At 39.3% G+C, this 22,620-nt stretch overlaps 3 protein-coding genes across 12 annotated transcripts in view; all 3 read left to right on the forward strand.

Annotated features, from left to right (window-relative positions):
• Positions 1 to 10,925, forward strand: part of LOC110516933 (NLR family CARD domain-containing protein 3) — a 31,414-nt gene extending 20,489 nt beyond the window's left edge. For 6 of the 7 annotated variants that reach the window (XM_090197811.1, XM_090197808.1, XM_090197807.1 and 3 more), the window contains 5 exons: positions 116 to 1,922; positions 2,189 to 2,362; positions 8,032 to 8,205; positions 8,381 to 8,427; positions 9,008 to 10,925. In XM_090197811.1, coding sequence (XP_090053937.1) covers positions 116 to 1,922; positions 2,189 to 2,362; positions 8,032 to 8,205; positions 8,381 to 8,427; positions 9,008 to 9,537 — 2,732 coding nt within the window. In that variant the 3' untranslated portion in view covers positions 9,538 to 10,925. Of the gene's footprint in view, positions 1 to 115; positions 1,923 to 2,188; positions 2,492 to 8,031; positions 8,206 to 8,380; positions 8,428 to 9,007 lie in introns of those variants that run through there. The other variant, XM_090197812.1, reaches the window with a different exon arrangement.
• The window catches only part of LOC118937845 (stonustoxin subunit beta-like), a 33,231-nt gene that overhangs the window by 1,429 nt on the left and 9,182 nt on the right, over positions 1 to 22,620 (forward strand). For 2 of the 4 annotated variants that reach the window (XM_090197830.1, XM_036939587.2), the window contains exons 1-2: positions 13,578 to 13,680; positions 21,896 to 22,039. The exons of 1 other annotated variant lie outside the window; for it this stretch is intronic. In XM_090197830.1, coding sequence (XP_090053956.1) covers positions 21,912 to 22,039 — 128 coding nt within the window. In that variant the 5' untranslated portion in view covers positions 13,578 to 13,680; positions 21,896 to 21,911. Of the gene's footprint in view, positions 1 to 13,577; positions 13,681 to 21,895; positions 22,040 to 22,620 lie in introns of those variants that run through there. One more of the 4 variants, XM_090197834.1, reaches the window with a different exon arrangement.
• LOC118937839 (NLR family CARD domain-containing protein 3-like) overlaps positions 13,596 to 22,620 on the forward strand; it is a 71,391-nt gene continuing 62,366 nt past the window's right edge. The window contains exon 1 of the mRNA XM_090197858.1: positions 13,596 to 13,680. The gene's annotated coding sequence lies outside the window, so the exon portion shown is untranslated. The remainder of the gene's footprint in view (positions 13,681 to 22,620) is intronic.

The raw sequence follows: 22,620 nt of genomic DNA on the forward strand, positions 1-22,620 counted from the left end.
TTATACAGTCAGTTAAGAGATAATAAATTATTATAATTTACAACTTTATAACAGTCCTACAATACTGTAGGCATTAAAACACACGCATTATTAATATCCTCTGTGTTATTTCTAGATTCAGATGAGCTTGCCGTGATTTGCCAACGTGAACTCAAATCTAATCTAAAGAAGAAGTTTCAATGTGTATTTGAGGGGATCGCTAAACAAGGAAACCCAACACTTCTCAATAAGATCTACACAGAGCTCTACATCACAGAAGGTGGAACAGGAGAGGTCAATAATGAACATGAGCTGAGACAGATTGAGACAACAACCAGGAAACAAGCAACACCAGAGACTCCAATCAGATGTAATGACATCTTCAAACCCTTCACTGGACAAGACAAACTCATCAGAACTGTGCTGACAAAGGGAGTCGCTGGCATTGGAAAAACAGTCTCTGTGCAGAAGTTCATTCTGGACTGGGCTGAAGGAAAATCAAATCAGGATGTCCAATTTGTATTTTCATTCCCTTTCCGGGAGCTGAATTTGATGAAAGTGGACAAACACACTTTCATTGAACTACTTAATCACTTCTCAATGGAAACCAAACAATCAAGAATCTCCAACTTCGACAAGTACAAAGTTCTGTTCATCTTTGATGGTCTGGATGAGTGCCGACTGCCCCTAGACTTCCAGAAGAACAAGATATGTTGGGACGTCACAGAGTCAACCTCAGTGGATGTTCTGCTGACAAATCTCATCAAGGGAAATCTGCTTCCCTCTGCTCTCATCTGGATAACTACCCGACCTGCAGCAGCCAATAAGATCCCTTCAGGGTGTGTTGACCAGGTGACAGAGGTACGAGGGTTCAATGACCCACAGAAGGAGGAGTACTTCAGGAAGAGATTCAGTGATGAGGACCTGGCCAGCAGAATCATCTCACACATAAAGACATCAAGGAGCCTCCACATCATGTGCCACGTTCCAGTCTTCTGTTGGATTTCTGCAACAGTCCTTGAACACATGCTGAAACATAAGAGAGAAGAGATGCCCAAGACTCTGACTGAGATGTACACACACCTTGTGGAGTTTCATACCAAACAGAAGAATGACAAGTATCTTGGGGAAGAAGAGACAGGTCCACACTGGAATAAAGAGAGCATTCTGTCACTGGGAAAACTGGCTTTTCAACAGCTTGTGAATGGCAATCTGATTTTCTATGAAGAAGACCTGAAAGAGGCTGGCATTGATGTCAGTGAAGCCTCAGTGTACTCAGGATTGTGCACACAGCTCTTTAAAGAGGAATGTGGGCTGTACCAGGTCAAGGTGTACTGCTTTGTTCATCTGAGCATTCAGGAGTTTCTGGCTGCTGTATATGTGTTCCTCTCATTCATCAACAACAATGAGAATCTAATGGACAAACTGCAAACAAAGTCCAGTATCTTTTCTTCGCTTTTCAGAGAGAAGCCTAAAGTTACTGAAGTTACTTTCTACAAGAGTGCTGTGGATAAAGCCTTACAAAGTGAGACAGGAAACCTGGACCTTTTCCTCCGCTTCCTTCTGGGCCTCTCACTGGAGTCCAATCAGAAGCGCTTCCGAGGTCTACTGACAAAGACAAGAAGCAGCTCACAGACCCATGAAGAAACAGTCAAGTACATCAAGGAGAAGATCAGGGAGAATCCCTCTCCAGAGAGGAGCATCAATCTGTTCCACTGTCTGAATGAACTGAATGACCATTCTCTTGTGAATGAGATCCAATTCTACCTGAGATCAGGAAGTCTCTCAAAACCCAAACTGTCACCTGCACAGTGGTCAGCTCTGGTCTTTGTGTTGCTGACTTCAGAAAAGGATCTGGATTTGTTTGACCTGAAGAAATACTCCAGATCAGAGGAAGGTCTTCTGAGGCTGCTGCCAGTGGTCAAAGCCTCCAGAGTTGCTCTGTGAGAAAATAAAATTACATATAAGAACTAATCATCAGTAAGAAATACTCAGTTTAGAGAAAAATATTTATTATTGAATAACTTTTTGAATCAATGTATATATTTTCACATTAGTAGAACACTATGACCATACAAATCTTGGAGACGGAAAATTAATCTATATGTTGTTTGAGAGAATAAACCAAATGCATCTGCTATTTGTCCTTCTACACTACTGGTGTTAAATTAACAGTGTGTTTGTGAAGTCATGATGATCTCTTTGTCAGGCTGTCAGGCTGTGGAGTCACAGAGGAAGGCTGTGCTTCTCTGGTCTCAGCTCTGGAGTCAAACCCCTCACACCTGAGAGAGCTGGATCTGAGTAACAATGACCTGAAGGATTCAGGAGTGAAGCTGCTCTCTGCTGGACTGGGGAATCCCCACTGTAAACTGGAGACTCTGAGGTCAGTATTCCTGTAGTTGGTCAACAAGTGATAACTGTTCACCAGATCCACATGTGTTTACCAGACACACATAGTCCACACCATATGTGTTTGGACAGTGAAGCTTACAGTTTTAAATGTGGTGCTCTGCTCCAGCATTTTGGATTTGAGATATAATGTTTCATATTAGGAGACAGTACAGAATGTCACATTTTATTTAAAGGTATTCACACATATATTTTACAGTTTATAAATGAAAACCTTTATGTATCTAGTTCTCCCATTTGAAAAAGTCATAATATTTTGGATAAATTATTTTTAGTCTTTTAAATACGTTTAGTATTTGGTCCCATATTTCTTGTTGAATTAATTTGCAGTTTGTCTTGGTTGTGTTTTAGATGTTTTTCCTAATAGAAACTGAATGGTGAATAATGTCCTGTCATTTTGGAGTCACTTCACTTGTATTGTCAGTAAGAATAGAAGATGTTTTCTACACTCATGAATTCATGATGCTACTATGATGATGAATAAAAGTTACAGAGGCACAAAGATCAGACCCCCTCTGTAATTGGTAATGGTGAGAGGTTAGCATGTTTTGTTGTAGCCTCTGTTATTGGTAATGGTGAGAGGTTAGCATGTTTTGTTGTAGACTCTGTTACTGGTAATGGTGAGAGGTTAGCATGTTTTGTTGTAGCCTCTGTTATTGGTAATGGTGATAGGTTAGCATGTTTTGTTGTAGTCTCTGTTATTGGTAATGTTGAGAGGTTAGCATGTTTTGTTGTAGCCTCTGTTATTTGTAATGGTGAGAGGTTAGCATGTTTTGTTGTAGCCTCTGTTATTGGTAATGGTGAGAGGTTAGCATGTTTTGTTGTAGCCTCTGTTATTGGTAATGGTGAGAGGTTAGCATGTTTTGTTGTAGCCTCTGTTATTTGTAATGGTGAGAGGTTAGTATGTTTTGTTGTATCCTCTGTAATTGGTAATGGTGAGAGGTTAGCATGTTTTGTTGTAGCCTCTGTTATTGGTAATGGTGAGAGGTTAGCATGTTTTGTTGTAGTCTCTGTTATTGGTAATGGTGAGAGGTTAGCATGTTTTGTTGTAGCCTCTGTTATTGGTAATGGTGAGAGGTTAGCATGTTTTGTTGTAGCCTCTGTTATTGGTAATGGTGATAGGTTAGCATGTTTTGTTGTAGTCTCTGTTATTGGTTATGGTGAGAGGTTAGCATGTTTTGTTGTAGCCTCTGTTATTGGTAATGGTGAGAGGTTAGTATGTTTTGTTGTATCCTCTGTTATTGGTAATGGTGAGAGGTTAGCATGTTTTGTTGTAGTCTCTGTTATTGGTAATGGTGAGAGGTTAGCATGTTTTGTTGTAGTCTCTGTTATTGGTAATGGTGAGAGGTTAGCATGTTTTGTTGTAGCCTCTGTAATTGGTAATGGTGAGATGTTAGCATGTTTTGTTGTAGTCTCTGTTATTGGTAATGGTGAGAGGTTAGTATGTTTTGTTGTAGCCTCTGTTATTGGTAATGGTGAGAGGTTAGCATGTTTTGTTGTAGTCTCTGTTATTGGTAATGGTGAGAGGTTAGCATGTTTTGTTGTAGTCTCTGTAATTGGTAATGGTGAGAGGTTAGTATGTTTTGTTGTAGCCTCTGTAACTTTCTCACTCATTATTATTCATGATTCTTTCATGATTTTTCTTAATCATGGTATCATCAGAATTAATTTATTATTGTTTAGAAACATGTTATCTACTCTCTTAGAGAGAAAAGTACTCCACTCATCATCCACCATTTTATTATCGGGCAAAACACAACCAAAACAAACTGCAAATGCAACCAACGAGTTTACGACAAAAACTAAATGTTTGACTATTTTAATACACTATGAGTGAATTGTTCAGAATACTTAAGACTTCTTCTAATTAGGAGACTGGAAACATAAATTGTTTTCATTTTTAATAGTGAAACACATGTCTTAAAATACTCTCAAATTAAAGGTGACATTATATACTGTCACCTCAAATGAAACATTTGTTCTGAAATCCAAAATGTTGGAGAATAGAGACACATTTAAAATGTTAGCTTCACTGTCTAAATAGATATGGTGTGGACTGTATACTCAATACAATCTAAATCTGATACCTCACTGTCAAAATAGATATGGTGAGGACTGTTTACTCAATACAATCTAAATCTGATACCTCACTGTCTAAATAGATATGGTGTGGACTGTATACTCAATACAATCTAAATCTGATACCTCACTGTCTAAATAGATATGGTGTGGACTGTATACTCAATACAATCTAAATCTGATTCCTCACTGTCTAAATAGATATGGTGTGGACTGAATACTCAATACAATCTAAATCTGATACCTCACTGTCTAAATAGATATGGTGTGGACTGTATACTCAATACAATCTAAATCTGATTCCTCACTGTCTGTCTTCTGACTGATACTGCTTTTTAAACTGGTCTGGTCAGTCTACTATAATATTTGTACTATACATGTTTCTCTCTACAAGCAATACATTGATAATTTGACATTTTTAATAATGATACTTGAATTTATAAATAGATATGGCAGGTTTCAGGACACTGATACAGTGTACAGTAAAGTATTTAGTCAGCCACCAATTGTGCAAGTTCTCCCACTTAAAAAGATGAGAGAGGCCTGTAATTTTCATCATAGGTACACTTCAACTATGACAGACAGAATGAGAAAAAAAATCCAGAAAATCACATTGTAGGATTTTTTATGATTTTTTTTGCAAATTATGGTGGAAAATAAGTATTTGGTCAATAACAAAAGTTTATCTCAATACTTTGTTATATACCCTTTGTTGGCAATGACAGAGGTCAAACGTTTTCTGTAAGTCTTCACAAAGTTTTCACACACTGTTGCTGGTATTTTGGCCCATTCCTCCATGCAGATCTCCTCTAGAGCAGTGATGTTTTGGGGCTGTTGCTGGGCAACACAGACTTTCAACTCCCTCCAAAGATTTTCTATAGGGTTGAGATCTGGAGACTGGCTAGGCCACTCCAGGACCTTGAAATGCTTCTTACGAAGCCACTCCTTCGTTGCCCGGGCTGTGTGTTTGGGATCGTTGTCATGCTGAAAGACCCAGCCACGTTTCATATTCAATGCCCTTGCTGATGGAAGGAGGTTTTCACTCAAAATCTCACGATACATGGCCCCATTCATTCTTTCCCACGGATCAGTCGTCCTGGTCCCTTTGCAGAAAAACAGCCCCAAAGCATGATGTTTCCCCCCCCCCCCCCTTGCTTCACAGTAGGTATGGTGTTCTTTGGATGCAACTCAGCATTCTTTGTCCTCCAAACACGACGAGTTGAGTTTTTACCAAAAAGTTATATTTTGGTTTGATCTGACCATATGACATTCTCCCAATCTTCTTCTGGATCATCCTCATGCTCTCTAGCAAACTTCAGACGGGCCTGAACATGTACTGGCTTAACCTGTCTAAGATATTGGTTCCCAATTGGGAATCAACCCACCCACGTTCAGCTGAAATGGTGGCGCATGGAACGCAAAAATATTCTTAAAAATATTTAACCTCCACACATTAACAAGTCCAATAGCTCAAATGAAAGATAAACACCTTGTTCATCTAGCCAGCAAGTCAGATTTCTAAAATGTTTTACGGCGAAAACATAGCACATATATATGTCAAACCACCACCAGACACAGCTCATTTGAATAGCCAAAACATGCAATCAACAAACGCAGGATTAAAAAATAAATCGTTCACTAACCTTTTGAAAATCTTCATCAGATGACAGTAATAGGACATGTTACACAGTACATTTTTTTTTCAATAATATGCCATTTATATCCATAAATGTCCATTTACAGTGAGTTCACGTTCAGAAATTACTCAAAAATGCCCGCAGGAAATCTAGGTAGCGCGGCAAGATAACGTAAATAGACATCATAAACTTTGACTAAATATACATGTTCTACATATAGTTAGAAAGATACACTGCTTCTTTATGCAACCGCTTTGTTAGATTTATTTTTAACGTTACAGAAATCGCACACTATTCAATATGCTGAGACGGCGCTCAGTTACAAGCTACATTTCTACGTAATGTTGGAGTCAACAGAAACACAGATTTAAGCATAAATATTCCCTTACCTTCGATGGTCTTCGTTCAGAATGTTCTGGAAGGCCTCATACTTACCCAATACATCGTTTGGTTTCAAGTCTTGCGTCTTTGTATTAGCTACTGCTAATAACATCAGCTGAAATGCACCCAAAACGTCCTCTGGTCCGGAAAAGTTGCGCATCAAAACTTCAAAATTACATATTATATGTCGACTAAACAGGTCAAACTAAGTGCAGAAGCAAGCTTTATGATGTTTTAGACACACAAAACAAACTTCAATTCAATCGGCCATCGTCTGCCCTTCTCTTGAGTGCTGGAACAAAGGAATGGCTGGGACCAATTCGCGCCCCTACGCACAGCCTATTTTCTCGTGGCACGCACTAATTTCACTCCCATAGGGTCAATTCTCGTGGGATTTGAACGATTCAAAGCTCTACTGAAAGAGGACATCTAGCGGAAGAGAAAGTATCCCCAGAATCATAACTGTTTGGGAAGGGTGGGGGCGATGACGTCAAAGTTGCTCCAACTTTCATGACCACAAAAACTAGTTTGGAAGAATGCCTGCCCTGTGAGTTCTGCTATACTTACAGACATAATTCCAACGGTTTTAGAATCTTTAGAGTGTTTTCTATCCAATAATAATTTTTATTTGCATATATTAGCAATTTTTGACAGATTTTTTTTTCAGTTTACTAGGGGTACCCAATCTCTCCAAAGGGGGCATATGTCTGCCATATCCTTAACAGGTTTTAAGCAGGGGGACACGTCTGGCACTGCAGGATTTGAGTCCCTGGCGGCGTAGTGTGTTACTGATGGTAGGCTTTGTTACTTTGGTCCCAGCTCTCTGCAGGTCATTCACTAGGTCCCCCCGTGTGGTTCTGGGATTTTTGCTCACCGTTGTTGTGATCAGTTTGACCCCACGGGGTGAGATCTTGCGTGGAGCCCCAGATGGAGGGAGATTATCAGTGGTCTTGTATGTCTTCCATTTCCTAATAATTGCTCCCACAGTTGATTTCTTCAAACCAAGCTGCTTACCTATTGCAGATTCAGTCTTCCCAGCCTGGTGCAGGTCTACAATTTTGTTTCTGGTGTCCTTTGACAGCTCTTTGGTCTTGGCCATAGTGGAGTTTGGAGTGTGACTGTTTGAGGTTGTGGACAGGTGTCTTTTATATTGATAACAAGTTCAAACAGGTGCCATTAATACAGGTAACGAGTGGAGGACAGAGGAGCCTCTTAAAGAAGAAGTTACAGGTCTGTGAGAGCCAGAAATCTTGCTTGTTTGTAGGTGACCAAATACTTATTTTCCACCATAATTTGCAAATAAATGCATTAAAAATCCTACAATGTGATTTTCTGCATTTTTTTCTAATTTTGTCTGTCATAGTTGAAGTGTATGACAATCAAAGGCCTCTCTCATCTTTTTAAGTGGGAGAACTTGCACAATTGGTGGCTGACTAAATACTTTTTTGCCCCACTGTATATCTGAATATGTTGAAAAAGTATACTGCCACTATTTTCACCACCAAAGAATATCAGTGTGATTTTAATATGATTTGACTCTTTGCAGGCTGTCAGGCTGTCTAGTCACAGAGGAAGGCTGTGCTTCTCTGGTCTCAGCTCTGAGGTCAAACCCCTCACACCTGAGAGAGCTGGACCTAAGCTACAATCACCCAGGAGACTCAGGAGTCAGACTGCTCTCTGCTGGACTGGAGGATCCACACTGCAGACTGGAGAAACTCAAGTATGTAGAGGTTTTATGTCAATGTTCATATCAGACATGTTTGACTTATTAGGCCAGTTAAGACAAACATTCTGACCACCACTTGGACAAAGTTATAAGTTACTGTGTGTGTGTGTGAGTGAGTTCAGGTGTATCCCTCACTGACTGTCTGCTGTTCTTCTGCTTACCGCTACAGTGTGGAACATGGTGGAGAGAACACAATGAAACCTGGACTTAGAAAATGTGAGTGTTGACTACTGTGAAGACTATAACTAAGAATAAGTCTTAATTCAAGTTAAGTCAAAGTCAAAGACCACCATCATTACTGACTTGGTCATATTAAATATCAGCTGTAGTTCTCCAGAAACAGAAAGAGTTGCTTTGACAATGTGTGTGTGGATGTGTGTGTGTGTGGATGTGTTACGTTAGAAGTGTGTGTGTGTGTGTGTTCATGATGCATACAGGTGAGTGTGTGTGTGAGTATGTTCATGCTATGTAAGAATTGTGTGTGTGTGTGGTGTCTTAGTGTTATATTAGAAATGTGTGTGTGTGTGTGTGTGTGTGTGTGTGTGTGTGTGTGTGTGTGTGTGTGTGTGTGTGTGTGTGTGTGTGTGTGTGTGTGTGTGTGTGTAATTAATAGGAATAAGTCTGTTTTGTATTACCATACAGTATAACATATGATCATTCAACAAGTCTCAAGTTACCTTAACTTCTCCTTTTGATACCTAGAAACATCTACATTAAATGAATTAGTGAAAAGTGAGTTAACATTCTAATGTGAATGATGATGATTTCTAATATTGTGTCTGGTTTCATCCATCAGATGTCTGTGATCTCACAGTGGACCCAAACACAGTAGACAGACACCTCTCTCTGTCTGAGGGGAACAGAAAGGTGACATGGAGGAGAGAGGAGCAGCCGTATCCTGATCACCCAGAGAGATTTGAGGGCTGTAGACAGGTGCTGTGTAGAGAGGGTCTGACTGGGCGCTGTTACTGGGAGGTCGAGTGGAGTGGGATAAGGGCTGGTATAGGAGTGACATGTAAAGGAATCAGTAGGAGAGGAAGAGGAGGGGTTAAGGAGTGCTGGCTTGGACACAATGACAAGTCCTGGAGTCTGTCCTGCTCTGACAACAGTTACACTGCCTATCACAATAGTAATCCCATTACCATAGACATCTGCCCCTCCAGCCCCCACAGAGTAGGAGTGTATCTGGACTGGCCAGCCGGCACTCTGTCCTTCTATAGAGCCTCCTCTGACACTCTGACCCACCTCTTCACATTCACCTTCACATTCACTGAGCCCCTTTATCCAGGGTTTTGGGTTGATTACAACTCCTCAGTGTCCTTGTAAATAATAACCTGACACACACACTGAAACACACAAACACTGGACACACACACAATAGAATTACACACACTGGACACACACACACACACACTGGACACACACTGAACACACACATTGGACACACACGCAAACACACACACACACACACACACACACACTGGACACACACACACACACACACACACACACTGGACGCACACAGTGGACACACACACACACACACACTGGACAAACACACACAGTGGACATACATGCACACACACTGAACACACAAACACACACTGGACACACACATTGGACACACACAAACAAACACATACACACACTGGACACACACATTGGACACACACAAACAAACACATATTGGACACACACACACACATTGAACACACACAAGAGAGAATAAAGTAGACGGCACGGGTCAAAGTTATTGATTTATGACCCTGCGTCATGATGACGTGAACCCAATGACAAAAGCCTGGAGGCTGTTTTGCTTGAGGCTCCAGAATGTTTCAAAGGAGTTTTGGGTACGAGTGAGGGACATATTCCAACCTGAGGAATCTACGGTTAAGATATTCACAGACAGCGTGTCCAAACGCTTTTATCGGGCAGAACCCGAGAGTTTTTCTCCAGCGCTAGGGATGAGAGAATGGCTTAAAATAAGACTCGCGCTGTGTCAAATTGAACAGGCCCTGAGTGCTTCAAGTCTACCCGGATATGCGTTGGAAGAACAGGTCTGCGGATGAAATGATCTAATGGCCCTAAGAGTCGCTTCAATGGCGTATACCCCGGACTCCAGAGTGACAATTTTAGCATGTGAACAATTTGATAGTGCAAATGCGACGAAAACTGTCAGTTCATATGTATCTTCCAAAGCATGAAAGGATGTACATTTTTTTCAAATAATGTTCAGTTTTAAATTTTTAAAATATTTTCCGAACACTGATGAATAAGCTGGACAGTCTTTTCGAAAATCGTGAACAATTACGGCGATGGCCGAGGTTATCATTGAGACATACCCAGGCCGAAGGAGGATCTTTCCCTGGAGTGAAAACGTCCAGAGCTTCGATGGGGCGGACAAAAGACTTTGCGATGGGGAATTGGAAACGGATAATGGTCAGGGCTAACAGGGACCCTATATCTGTAAGAAATAGTAAAAAATGTTGAATTATAACGTGTGTTAAAATGTATGTGTTAAATATTTAGAATTAAATCATTGGTTTTGAAAATGTATCTCACCCATTTAACTAAAGGGGGAGCGGTCTTTTCTCTCACGCTAGGGTCTGGCGCAGACAACTGTAATATCTGAAAAAAACATGTATTAGTTTATAGTCTTTGCCTACAATGGTGTGTTATGAACATTACGGTTTATTAAAGTTTGTAATAACGTACAATGGCAGGCCTCCAATGTTTTTACATAAAACACGCGTGATGCATATTTAAATATTATTCAAATTTTGTTACTTAATTCAAACATGTCTTAAAGGTTGTACGAAATATTTTGGAATTCAATAAAAGGAGTTTAAAAAAACTGTATCTCACCCGTAACTATGTGAAAAGGTATTTCACATCTTCACCCAGCTCTGTCGCGAAGAAAAAGACATTGAAAGTGTGTGTGTGTGTGCGTTTCAAAAAACAACGGGGTTTGGGTTCAACATGGGGTCCCAGCCCTCTATCTGTAGAGAAGCGTTTGGAAACCCAAAGTTTGCACTATCCAGCATAAGGCATGTCAAGATATCGGCCGACCGCCGGGGTTAAACATGGATATCTAATCAACGCACCGGGACCCCAACAAACCGGTTGACAGAACGGCTCTTTGAATTCACAGCCTTTTGGTCTCTAAACCAAACATACAGGGGGGTGGTTGCATACAGGATATGTCTCGAAACTCATTCCGTACTTTAACAAGTTAGGGACAGAACGTGGAGCATCTATTTTTAACACGGTTAGCACTGCTTTAGCGCAAACCCAAAGGCCCGAATATTTAGCTGCCCGGACAGATTAAAAAAATATATTCTGAATAAGTGAATCCTAATGGATATTTCTGGAGGTGAGTAAATGAGAAATATATTTTAAGATTTGTTTGAATATTATTGTAATATTAAACCCGAGTTATTTGGGTATTTCAGGCCAAAGGCCAATATGTGTTAAAAAGTGTATATATATAGCGTATAACGGTTAATATTGTCTAACGGTGGCTAGGTTCCCAAACCTTTACGCAGCTTTTACACGGTTTACCGGATCTGGAACAACATGAGGGTGATGCACACTCTCAAAAATCAGGCAGTCAGTCGCCATCAGACTTTTTTCGTTGTAAGTCCTTAAAATTAAACACATACCCAAGAATATTTATATATAAAAAAAATAGTGTGTACTATTTTAAAAACGATTTTATATATTTACAGCCGACATACAGCCAAGAATGATAAAGGATTCGTTATGGACAGCGGACACGAGTGACTTGGATGCAATTCTACTGTTCTGTACGAGCGTTTTTTCAAACTCACCGCGAATACCGGGAACCTCAACCCCCTCACGACATATTCCAGACCCCAACAGGCAACACACAACGGAGGCCCAAGTACATTGGTCCTACAACTAGTCTGTGTATATACAGTTCTGTGTGGGTCCATCTACTGGGAGGTGGTTAACTAGTCTGTATATTCTACTGATTCATATGGATACCAGTCCATCTACTGGGATGTGGTTAACTAGTCTGTATATATAATGTTCTGTGTGGGTCCATCTACTGGGAGGTGGTTAACTAGTCTGTATATATAATGTTCGGTGTGGGTCCATCTACTGGGAGGTGGTTAACTAGTCTGTATATATAAAGTTCTGAGTGGGTCCATCTACTGGGAGGTGGTTAACTAGTCTGTATATTCTACTGATTCATATGGATACCAGTCCATAACATTGGCTGTAAAAGTGGGTAGAAACAGACATATAACTGTAGCTATGTGGTCTTTACTTGAGTGTGTTTCAGCAGGGTGAGGTCAGAGAGATGCTTCCCAGTCAGTATTTTTCTGAACTCATAAAATCCTTTACACAATCTGATGGGATGGATGTTCAACCTCATTAAAATGACCATAAGGTCTATATAGAACCTTTAAGTTAAGACCTCACAGATCTGCACATGGCAAAGCAGTTCAATAAATGATACTAATTGATTCTTGAAGAATATAACTTATAAATCATGAGCCTCATCTTGAGGAGTCACCTGTGACAGTATTCATAAAGAGTAGGAGAGCTGATCTAGGATCAGTTTAGCCTTTTAGATCATAATGAATCAGATTACATGGAGAGGGGGACCTGATCCTAGATCATAATGAATCAGATTACATGGAGAGGGGGACCTGATCCTAGATCATAATGAATCAGATTACATGGAGAGGGGGACCTGATCCTAGATCATAATGAATCAGATTACATGGAGAGGAGGACCTGATCCTAGATCATAATGAATCAGATTGCATGGAGAGGAGGGACCTGATCCTAGATCATAATGAATCAGATTGCATGGAGAGGGGGACCTGATCCTAGATCATAATGAATCAGATTACATGGAGAGGGGGACCTGATCCTAGATCATAATGAATCAGATTACATGGAGAGGGGGACCTGATCCTAGATCATAATGAATCAGATTACATGGAGAGAAGGGACCTGATCCTAGATCATAATGAATCAGATTACATGGAGAGGGGGACCTGATCCTAGATCATAATGAATCAGATTACATGGAGAGGGGGACCTGATCCTAGATCATAATGAATCAGATTACATGGAGAGGGGGACCGGATCCTAGAGCAACACTCCTCCTCTGGGACACTGCCTGTATGAAACAGAACACATAGTTGTAAAGTCTAGTTACAGCAGGTGTTTACTGTCATCTAGTGGAAGATACCAATATAACACTTTATTATCAGGGTGGGGAGACGGCTGAGCTGAAACAGAACACATAGTTGTAATGTCTAGTTACAGCAGGTGTTTACTGCCATCTAGTGGAAGATACCAATATAACACTTTATTATCAGGTTGGGGAGGCGACTGAGCTTAAACAGAAAGTAAAGTTGTTCTTTTGTTCAGGATCCATTTTGAGACGACAGAGCAGAAAACACTATATGGAGATTATTGAAAAATAAAGTAGGTATTTCTGTAAAATAACTTATTCTATTGGACACAGTAAGAGAATGAATACCTGTAATGAGATATTACTCGTTAGTAGAACTGCTACTTGAGCTGAGTTGCTGACAGACAGCAGTTTTCAAAGTGTAAACTAATCAGTAGTCCGACATGTTATCAGTAACACGTCTGGTAAAGATGGTGGAGGAGCTTTTCAATTATATTGTTTTATGTTTATCTCAGGGTTCCTCAATCCTTTTGTTCTTACCAGCACTTACACACCTGATTCAACTAATCATCACATATTTTAAGACAGTTTAATATTTGAGGCATACAAATGAACATTCTCAAATTAAAACCTTTTTGGTTTGTAGGCCTGCTTACAATTATTAAAGTCCTACAGTAACTCACATTTTGGAGAAAAAAAAAACACAGCTAAACTTGGTTTAGAGTAAATTATATGTTTATCCAAAATAATGTAAGAGAGATGTCTTGAAGAAACACGTCTGGGATTAGAACTCGGTGTCTCTGCGACAGTGGGAAGTTTGTTTTGCATGACCCTGTGCTACAGTTGGGTGGACATATACTTTAAGGACCAATGGAATGGTGTAAAATGCTCAAACTCTGCCCACCCGGGGAGCCGGGCAATGCACAACTAATTCACCCAGTGACCGTTACTTTATTTCCTGATATGAAATGTAAAGTAACTTTGTAGCCGACGCAGTTCCAGAATGTCTGTTGAAACTGTGTCTCATATGGAACGTTAGAACAGTGGTGGAAACAGAACGCAGTTCCAGAATGTCTGTTGAAACTGTGTCTCATATGGAACATTAGAACAGTGGTGGAAACAGAACTCAGTTCCAGAATGTCTGTTGAAACTGTGTCTCATATGGAACGTTAGAACAGTGGTGGAAACAGAACTCAGTTCCAGAATGTCTGTTGAAAATGGGTCTCATATGGAACGTTAGAACAGTGGTGGAAACAGAACTCAGTTCCAGAATGTCTGTTGAAACTGTGTCTCATATGGAACGTTAGAACAGTGGTGGAAACAGAACTCAGTTCCAGAATGTCTGTTGAAACTGTGTCTCATATGGAACGTTAGAACAGTGGTGGAAACAGAACTCAGTTCCAGAATGTCTGTTGAAACTGTGTCTCATATGGAACGTTAGAACAGTGGTGGAAACAGAACTCAGTTCCAGAATGTCTGTTGAAACTGTGTCTCATATGGAACGTTAGAACAGTGGTGGAAACAGAACTCAGTTCCAGAATGTCTGTTGAAACTGTGTCTCATATGGAACGTTAGAACAGTGGTGGAAACAGAACTCAGTTCCAGAATGTCTGTTGAAACTGTGTCTCATATGGAACGTTAGAACAGTGGTGGAAACAGAACTCAGTTCCAGAATGTCTGTTGAAACTGTGTCTCATATGGAACGTTAGAACAGTGGTGGAAACAGAACTCAGTTCCAGAATGTCTGTTGAAACTGTGTCTCATATGGAACGTTAGAACAGTGGTGGAAACAGAACTCAGTTCCAGAATGTCTGTTGAAAATGTGTCTCATATGGAACGTTAGAACAGTGGTGGAAACAGAACTCAGTTCCAGAATGTCTGTTGAAACTGTGTCTCATATGGAACGTTAGAACAGTGGTGGAAACAGAACTCAGTTCCAGAATGTCTGTTGAAACTGTGACTCATATGGAACGTTAGAACAGTGGTGGAAACAGAACTCAGTTCCAGAATGTCTGTTGAAACTGTGACTCATATGGAACGTTAGAACAGTGGTGGAAACAGAACTCAGTTCCAGAATGTCTGTTGAAACTGTGTCTCATATGGAACGTTAGAACAGTGGTGGAAACAGAACACAGTTCCAGAATGTCTGTTGAAACTGTGTCTCATATGGAACGTTAGAACAGTGGTGGAAACAGAACTCAGTTCCAGAATGTCTGTTGAAACTGTGTCTCATATGGAACGTTAGAACAGTGGTGGAAACAGAACTCAGTTCCAGAATGTCTGTTGAAACTGTGACTCATATGGAACGTTAGAACAGTGGTGGAAACAGAACTCAGTTCCAGAATGTCTGTTGAAACTGTGACTCATATGGAACGTTAGAACAGTGGTGGAAACAGAACTCAGTTCCAGAATGTCTGTTGAAACTGTGTCTCATATGGAACGTTAGAACAGTGGTGGAAACAGAACACAGTTCCAGAATGTCTGTTGAAACTGTGACTCATATGGAACGTTAGAACAGTGGTGGAAACAGAACTCAGTTCCAGAATGTCTGTTGAAACTGTGACTCATATGGAACGTTAGAACAGTGGTGGAAACAGAACTCAGTTCCAGAATGTCTGTTGAAACTGTGACTCATATGGAACGTTAGAACAGTGGTGGAAACAGAACTCAGTTCCAGAATGTCTGTTGAAACTGTGACTCATATGGAACGTTAGAACAGTGGTGGAAACAGAACACAGTTCCAGAATGTCTGTTGAAACTGTGACTCATATGGAACGTTAGAACAGTGGTGGAAACAGAACTCAGTTCCAGAATGTCTGTTGAAACTGTGACTCATATGGAACGTTAGAACAGTGGTGGAAACAGAACTCAGTTCCAGAATGTCTGTTGAAACTGTGTCTCATATGGAACGTTAGAACAGTGGTGGAAACAGAACTCAGTTCCAGAATGTCTGTTGAAACTGTGTCTCATATGGAACGTTAGAACAGTGGTGGAAACAGAACTCAGTTCCAGAATGTCTGTTGAAACTGTGTCTCATATGGAACGTTAGAACAGTGTTGGAAACAGAACTCAGTTCCAGAATGTCTGTTGAAACTGTGTCTCATATGGAACGTTAGAACAGTGGTGGAAACAGAACTCAGTTCCAGAATGTCTGTTGAAACTGTGTCTCATATGGAACGTTAGAACAGTGGTGGAAACAGAACTCAGTTCCAGAATGTCTGTTGAAACTGTGTCTCATATGGAACGTTAGAACAGTGTTGGAAACAGAACTCAGTTCCAGAATGTCTGTTGAAACTGTGTCTCATATGGAACGTTAGAACAGCGGTGGAAACAGAACTCAGTTCCAGAATGTCTGTTGAAACTGTGTCTCATATGGAACGTTAGAACAGCGGTGGAAACAGAACTCAGTTCCAGAATGTCTGTTGAAACTGTGTCTCATATGGAACGTTAGAACAGTGGTGGAAACAGAACTCAGTTCCAGAATGTCTGTTGAAACTGTGTCTCATATGGAACGTTAGAACAGCGGTGGAAACAGAACTCAGTTCCAGAATGTCTGTTGAAACTGTGTCTCATGTGGAACATTAGAACAGCGGTGGAAACAGAACACAGTTCCAGAATGTCTGTTGAAACTGTGTCTCATATGGAACGTTAGAACAGTGGTGGAAACAGAACGCAGTTCCAGAATGTCTGTTGAAACTGTGTCTCATATGGAACGTTAGAACAGTGGTGGAAACAGAACGCAGTTCCAGAATGTCTGTTGAAACTGTGTCTCATATGGAACATTAGAACAGTGGTGGAAACAGAACGCAGTTCCAGAATGTCTGTTGAAACTGTGTCTCATATGGAACATTAGAACAGTGGTGGAAACAGAACTCAGTTCCAGAATGTCTGTTGAAACTGTGTCTCATATGGAACATTAGAACAGTGGTGGAAACAGAACGCAGTTCCAGAATGTCTGTTGAAACTGTGTCTCATATGGAACATTAGAACAGTGGTGGAAACAGAACGCAGTTCCAGAATGTCTGTTGAAACTGTGTCTCATATGGAACATTAGAACAGTGGTGGAAACAGAACTCAGTTCCAGAATGTCTGTTGAAACTGTGTCTCATATGGAACATTAGAACAGTGGTGGAAACAGAACTCAGTTCCAGAATGTCTGTTGAAACTGTGTCTCATATGGAACATTAGAACAGTGGTGGAAACAGAACACAGTTCCAGAATGTCTGTTGAAACTGTGTCTCATATGGAACATTAGAACAGTGGTGGAAACAGAACGCAGTTCTAGAATGTCTGTTGAAACTGTGTCTCATATGGAACATTAGAACAGTGGTGGAAACAGAACTCAGTTCCAGAATGTCTGTTGAAACTGTGTCTCATATGGAAGGTTAGAACAGTGGTGGAAACAGAACTCAGTTCCAGAATGTCTGTTGAAACTGTGTCTCATATGGAAGGTTAGAACAGTGGTGGAAACAGAACGCAGTTCCAGAATGTCTGTTGAAACTGTGTCTCATATGGAACATTAGAACAGTGGTGGAAACAGAACGCAGTTCCAGAATGTCTGTTGAAACTGTGTCTCATATGGAACATTAGAACAGTGGTGGAAACAGAACGCAGTTCCAGAATGTCTGTTGAAACTGTGTCTCATATGGAACGTTAGAACAGTGTTGGAAAAAGTACTACATTTTCATTCCTGAGTAAAAGTAAAGACACCTTTATTATTTATCCATTGTTTCACCAGGTAGGTTGACTGAGAACACGTTCTCATTTGCAGCAACGACCTGGGGAATAGTTACAGGGGAGAGGAGGGGGATGAATGAGCCAATTGTTAACTGGGGATTATTAGGTGACCGTGATGGTTTGATGGCCAGATTGGGAATTTAACCAGGACACCGGGGTTAACACCCCTACTCTTACAATAAGTGCCATGGGATCTCTAATGACCTCAGAGAGTCAGGAGACCCGTTTAACGTTCCATCCAAAAGACAGCACCCTACACAGGGCTGTGTCCCCAATCACTGCCCTGGAGCATTGGGATATATATATATACAGTGCCTTGCGAAAGTATTCGGCCCCCTTGAACTTTGTGACCTTTTGCCACATTTCAGGCTTCAAACATAAAGATATAAAACTGTATTTTTTTGTGAAGAATCAACAACAAGTGGGACACAATCATGAAGTGGAACGACATTTATTGGATATTTCAAACTTTTTTAACAAATCAAAAACTGAAAAATTGGGCGTGCAAAATTATTCAGCCCCTCCAGTCAGTGAGGATCTCTGAATGATCCAATGTTGACCTAAATGAATGAACTGACATGTTGGAAAGGTGGCATCCTATGACGGTGCCACGTTGAAAGGCACTGAGATCTTCCGTTAGGTCATTCTACTGCCAATGTTTGTCTGTGGAGATTGCATGGTGGTGTGCTCGATTCTATTCACCTGTCAGCAACAGGTGTGGCTGAAATAGCCGAATCCACTCATTTGAAGGGGTGTCCACATACTTTTGTATATATAGTGGACATTCTCTGTCCTGCTACTGGTAGGACTATAACATTATGTGAACTGACCTGAACAGGTTTAGACTGGTCATCTATGATATGTAGGTTATATACAGTACATTCTCTGTCCTGCTACTGGAAGGACTATAACATTATGTGAACTGACCTGAACAGATTTAGACTGGTCATCTATGATATGTAGGTTATATACAGTACATTCTCTGTCCTGCTACTGGTAGGACTATAACATTATGTGAACTGATCTGAACAGGTTTAGACTGGTCATCTATGATATGTAGGCTATATACAGTACATTCTCTGTCCTGCTACTGGTAGGACTATAACATTATGTGAACTGATCTGAACAGGTTTAGACTGGTCATCTATGATATGTAGGTTATATACATAACCTAGTCTACTTTACATAATATAACATCTACATATCACTAACAACCCACTACTATACATTATAACCTAGTCTACTCTACATAATATAACATCTACATATCACTAACAACCCACTACTATACATTATAACCTAGTCTACTTTACATAATATAACATCTACATATCACTAACAACCCACTACTATACATTATAACCTAGTCTACTTTACATAATATAACATCTACATATCACTAACAACCCACTACTATACATTATAACCTAGTCTACTTTACATAATATAACATCTACATATCACTAACAACCCACTACTATACATTATAACCTAGTCTACTTTACATAATATAATATATCACTAACAACCCCCTACTATACATTATAACCTAGTCTACTTTACATAATATAACATCTACATATCACTAACAACCCACTACTATACATTATAACCTAGTCTACTTTACATAATATAACATCTACATATCACTAACAACCCACTATTATACATTATAACCTAGTCTACTTTACATAATATAACATATCACTAACAACCCACTACTATACATTATAACCTAGTCTACTTTACATAATATAACATCTATATATCACTAACAACCCACTACTATACATTATAACCTAGTCTACTTTACATAATATAACATATCACTAACAACCCACTACTATACATTATAACCTAGTCTACTGTACATAATATAACATCTACATATCACTAACAACCCACTACTATACATTATAACCTAGCCTACTTTACATAATATAACATCTACATATCACTAACAACCACTACTATACATTATAACCTAGTCTACTTTACATAATATAACATCTACATATCACTAACAACCCACTACTATACATTATAACCTAGTCTACTTTACATAATATAACATCTACATATCACTAACAACCCACTACTATACATTATAACCTAGTCTACTTTACATTATATAACATCTACATATCACTAACAACCCACTACTATACATTATAACCTAGTCTACTTTACATAATATAACATATCACTAACAACCCACTATTATACATTATAGCCTAGTCTACTTTACATAATATAACATCTACATATCACTAACAACCCACTACTATAAATTATAACCTAGTCTACTTTACATAATATAACATCTACACATCACTAACAACCCACTACTATACATTATAACCTAGTCTACTTTACATAATATAACATATCACTAACAACCCACTACTATACATTATAACCTAGTCTACTTTACATAATATAACATCTACACATCACTAACAACCCACTACTATACATTATAACCTAGTCTACTATACATAATATAACATCTACATATCACTAACAACCCACTACTATACATTATAACCTAGTCTACTTTACATAATATAACATCTACATATCACTAACAACCCACTACCATACATTATAACCTAGTCTACTTTACATAATATAACATCTATATATCACTAACAACCCACTACTATACATTATAACCTAGTCTACTTTACATAATATAACATCTACATATCACTTGATGCAAAAAAAGATTCTGAATGGATCAATGATTTCCCCCTCAGATCAATCAAGTCCGTTTTAGCCCTTCTGTCTATATTCTCAGATACGTTTAGAAAAGAAAGAACAGACTGAAAGACAATAAATAGCCACTTTTGGTGAATAAAAACAAGTGTGAGACATGGCCTTGTGTTGCAGTACTGTCTAGAACTACCTTAACAAACAGTGACTTATTATTATTATTATTATTATTATTATTATTGTTGCTGTACTGTCTAGAACTACCTTAACAAACAGTGACTTATTATTATTATTATTATTATTATTATTATTATTATTGTTATTATTATTATTATTATTATTGTTATTATTGTTGCAGTACTGTCTAGAACTACCTTAATAAACAGTGACTTATTATTATTATTATTATTGTTGCTGTACTGTCTAGAACTACCTTAACAAACAGTGACTTATTATTATTATTATTATTATTGTTATTATTGTTATTATTGTTGCTGTACTGTCTAGAACTACCTTAACGGCAGGGTAGCATAGTGGTTAGAGCGTTGGACTAGTAACTGGAAGGTTGCAAGTTCAAACCCCCGAGCTGACAAGCTGACAATCTGTCGTTCTGCCCCTGAACAGTTAACCCACTGTTCCTAGGCCGTCATTGAAAATAAGAATTTGTTCTTAACTGACTTGCCTAGTAAAATAAAGGTAAAATAAAAAATAAAAACAAACAGTGACTTATTATTATTGAGATTAAATGGAGATTAAATGTCACAGCTACATGTTCATGTGATGCATTAAATCACCTGACTGTTTTTATGTCTGTTAGTAAATGTTTTATTTCTCAAAGAGATAATGAATACATGAGAACAATTGACCTTAAATAATTAGTTGTAATAATTAATAATAATAATAATTATAATCAATAATTAGTTGTCACTGTGTTAACCAAAACCAACATGTTGGATCTCTGTTTAGTTGTCACTGTGTTAACCACAACCAACATGTTGGATCTCTGTTTAGTTGACACTGTGTTAACCACAACCAACATGTTGGATCTCTGTTTAGGGGTCGGTTCTCTAAAATGAGTCTCTCTGGGGAGAGAGAGGAGGGGGGCTCTGCCTCTAAAATGAGTCTCTATGGGGAGAGAGAGGAGGATGGCCCTGCCTCTAAAATGTATCTCTCTGGGGGACATGACACCAAATCTAAGAGGTAAGATGACAATTTTTTGAAGAATTTATTAAGTTTATTTCCAAAATAAATAGCTATTTTAAGATGAATGAACTTACTGTAAAGCGTTCTGGATAAGAACATCTGCTAAATAAGGAGTTCTCAATCCGGGGTCTGTGGAGGTACTGCAGGGGTTCTCAATCCGGGGTCTGTGGAGGTACTGCAGGGGTTCTCAATCCGGGGTCTGTGGAGGTACTGCAGGGGTTCTCAATCCGGGGTCTGTGGAGGTACTGCAGGGGTTCCACGGCACCCTGACTGTACTCGTTGCAATGTTAGACATTTGATAGAATTTTCACATGACACGACCACTTTGCCTCCTCTCTAACCCTAACCCTACTCTTAATTATTACCTAATATAATGGAATGCATTTTTATTTATTTTTTTACCAATTTTGATGGTTGTACAAGCAGAATATTGACAATATTACCATCATGTTGCCTACAACATTGCATACAATGTTCATTTTCATCTAACACATATTACGCCCTAGACGCCTTCAATTGCCCAATTTGTAGCCATGCACAATTTAGGATTATTTTTTAACAACATGATGTTGTGCTCC

The sequence above is a fragment of the Oncorhynchus mykiss genome, chromosome 13 (assembly GCF_057628025.1).
Source record: "Oncorhynchus mykiss isolate SJ-2025 chromosome 13, ASM5762802v1, whole genome shotgun sequence".
Lineage (NCBI taxonomy): Eukaryota > Metazoa > Chordata > Actinopteri > Salmoniformes > Salmonidae > Oncorhynchus > Oncorhynchus mykiss.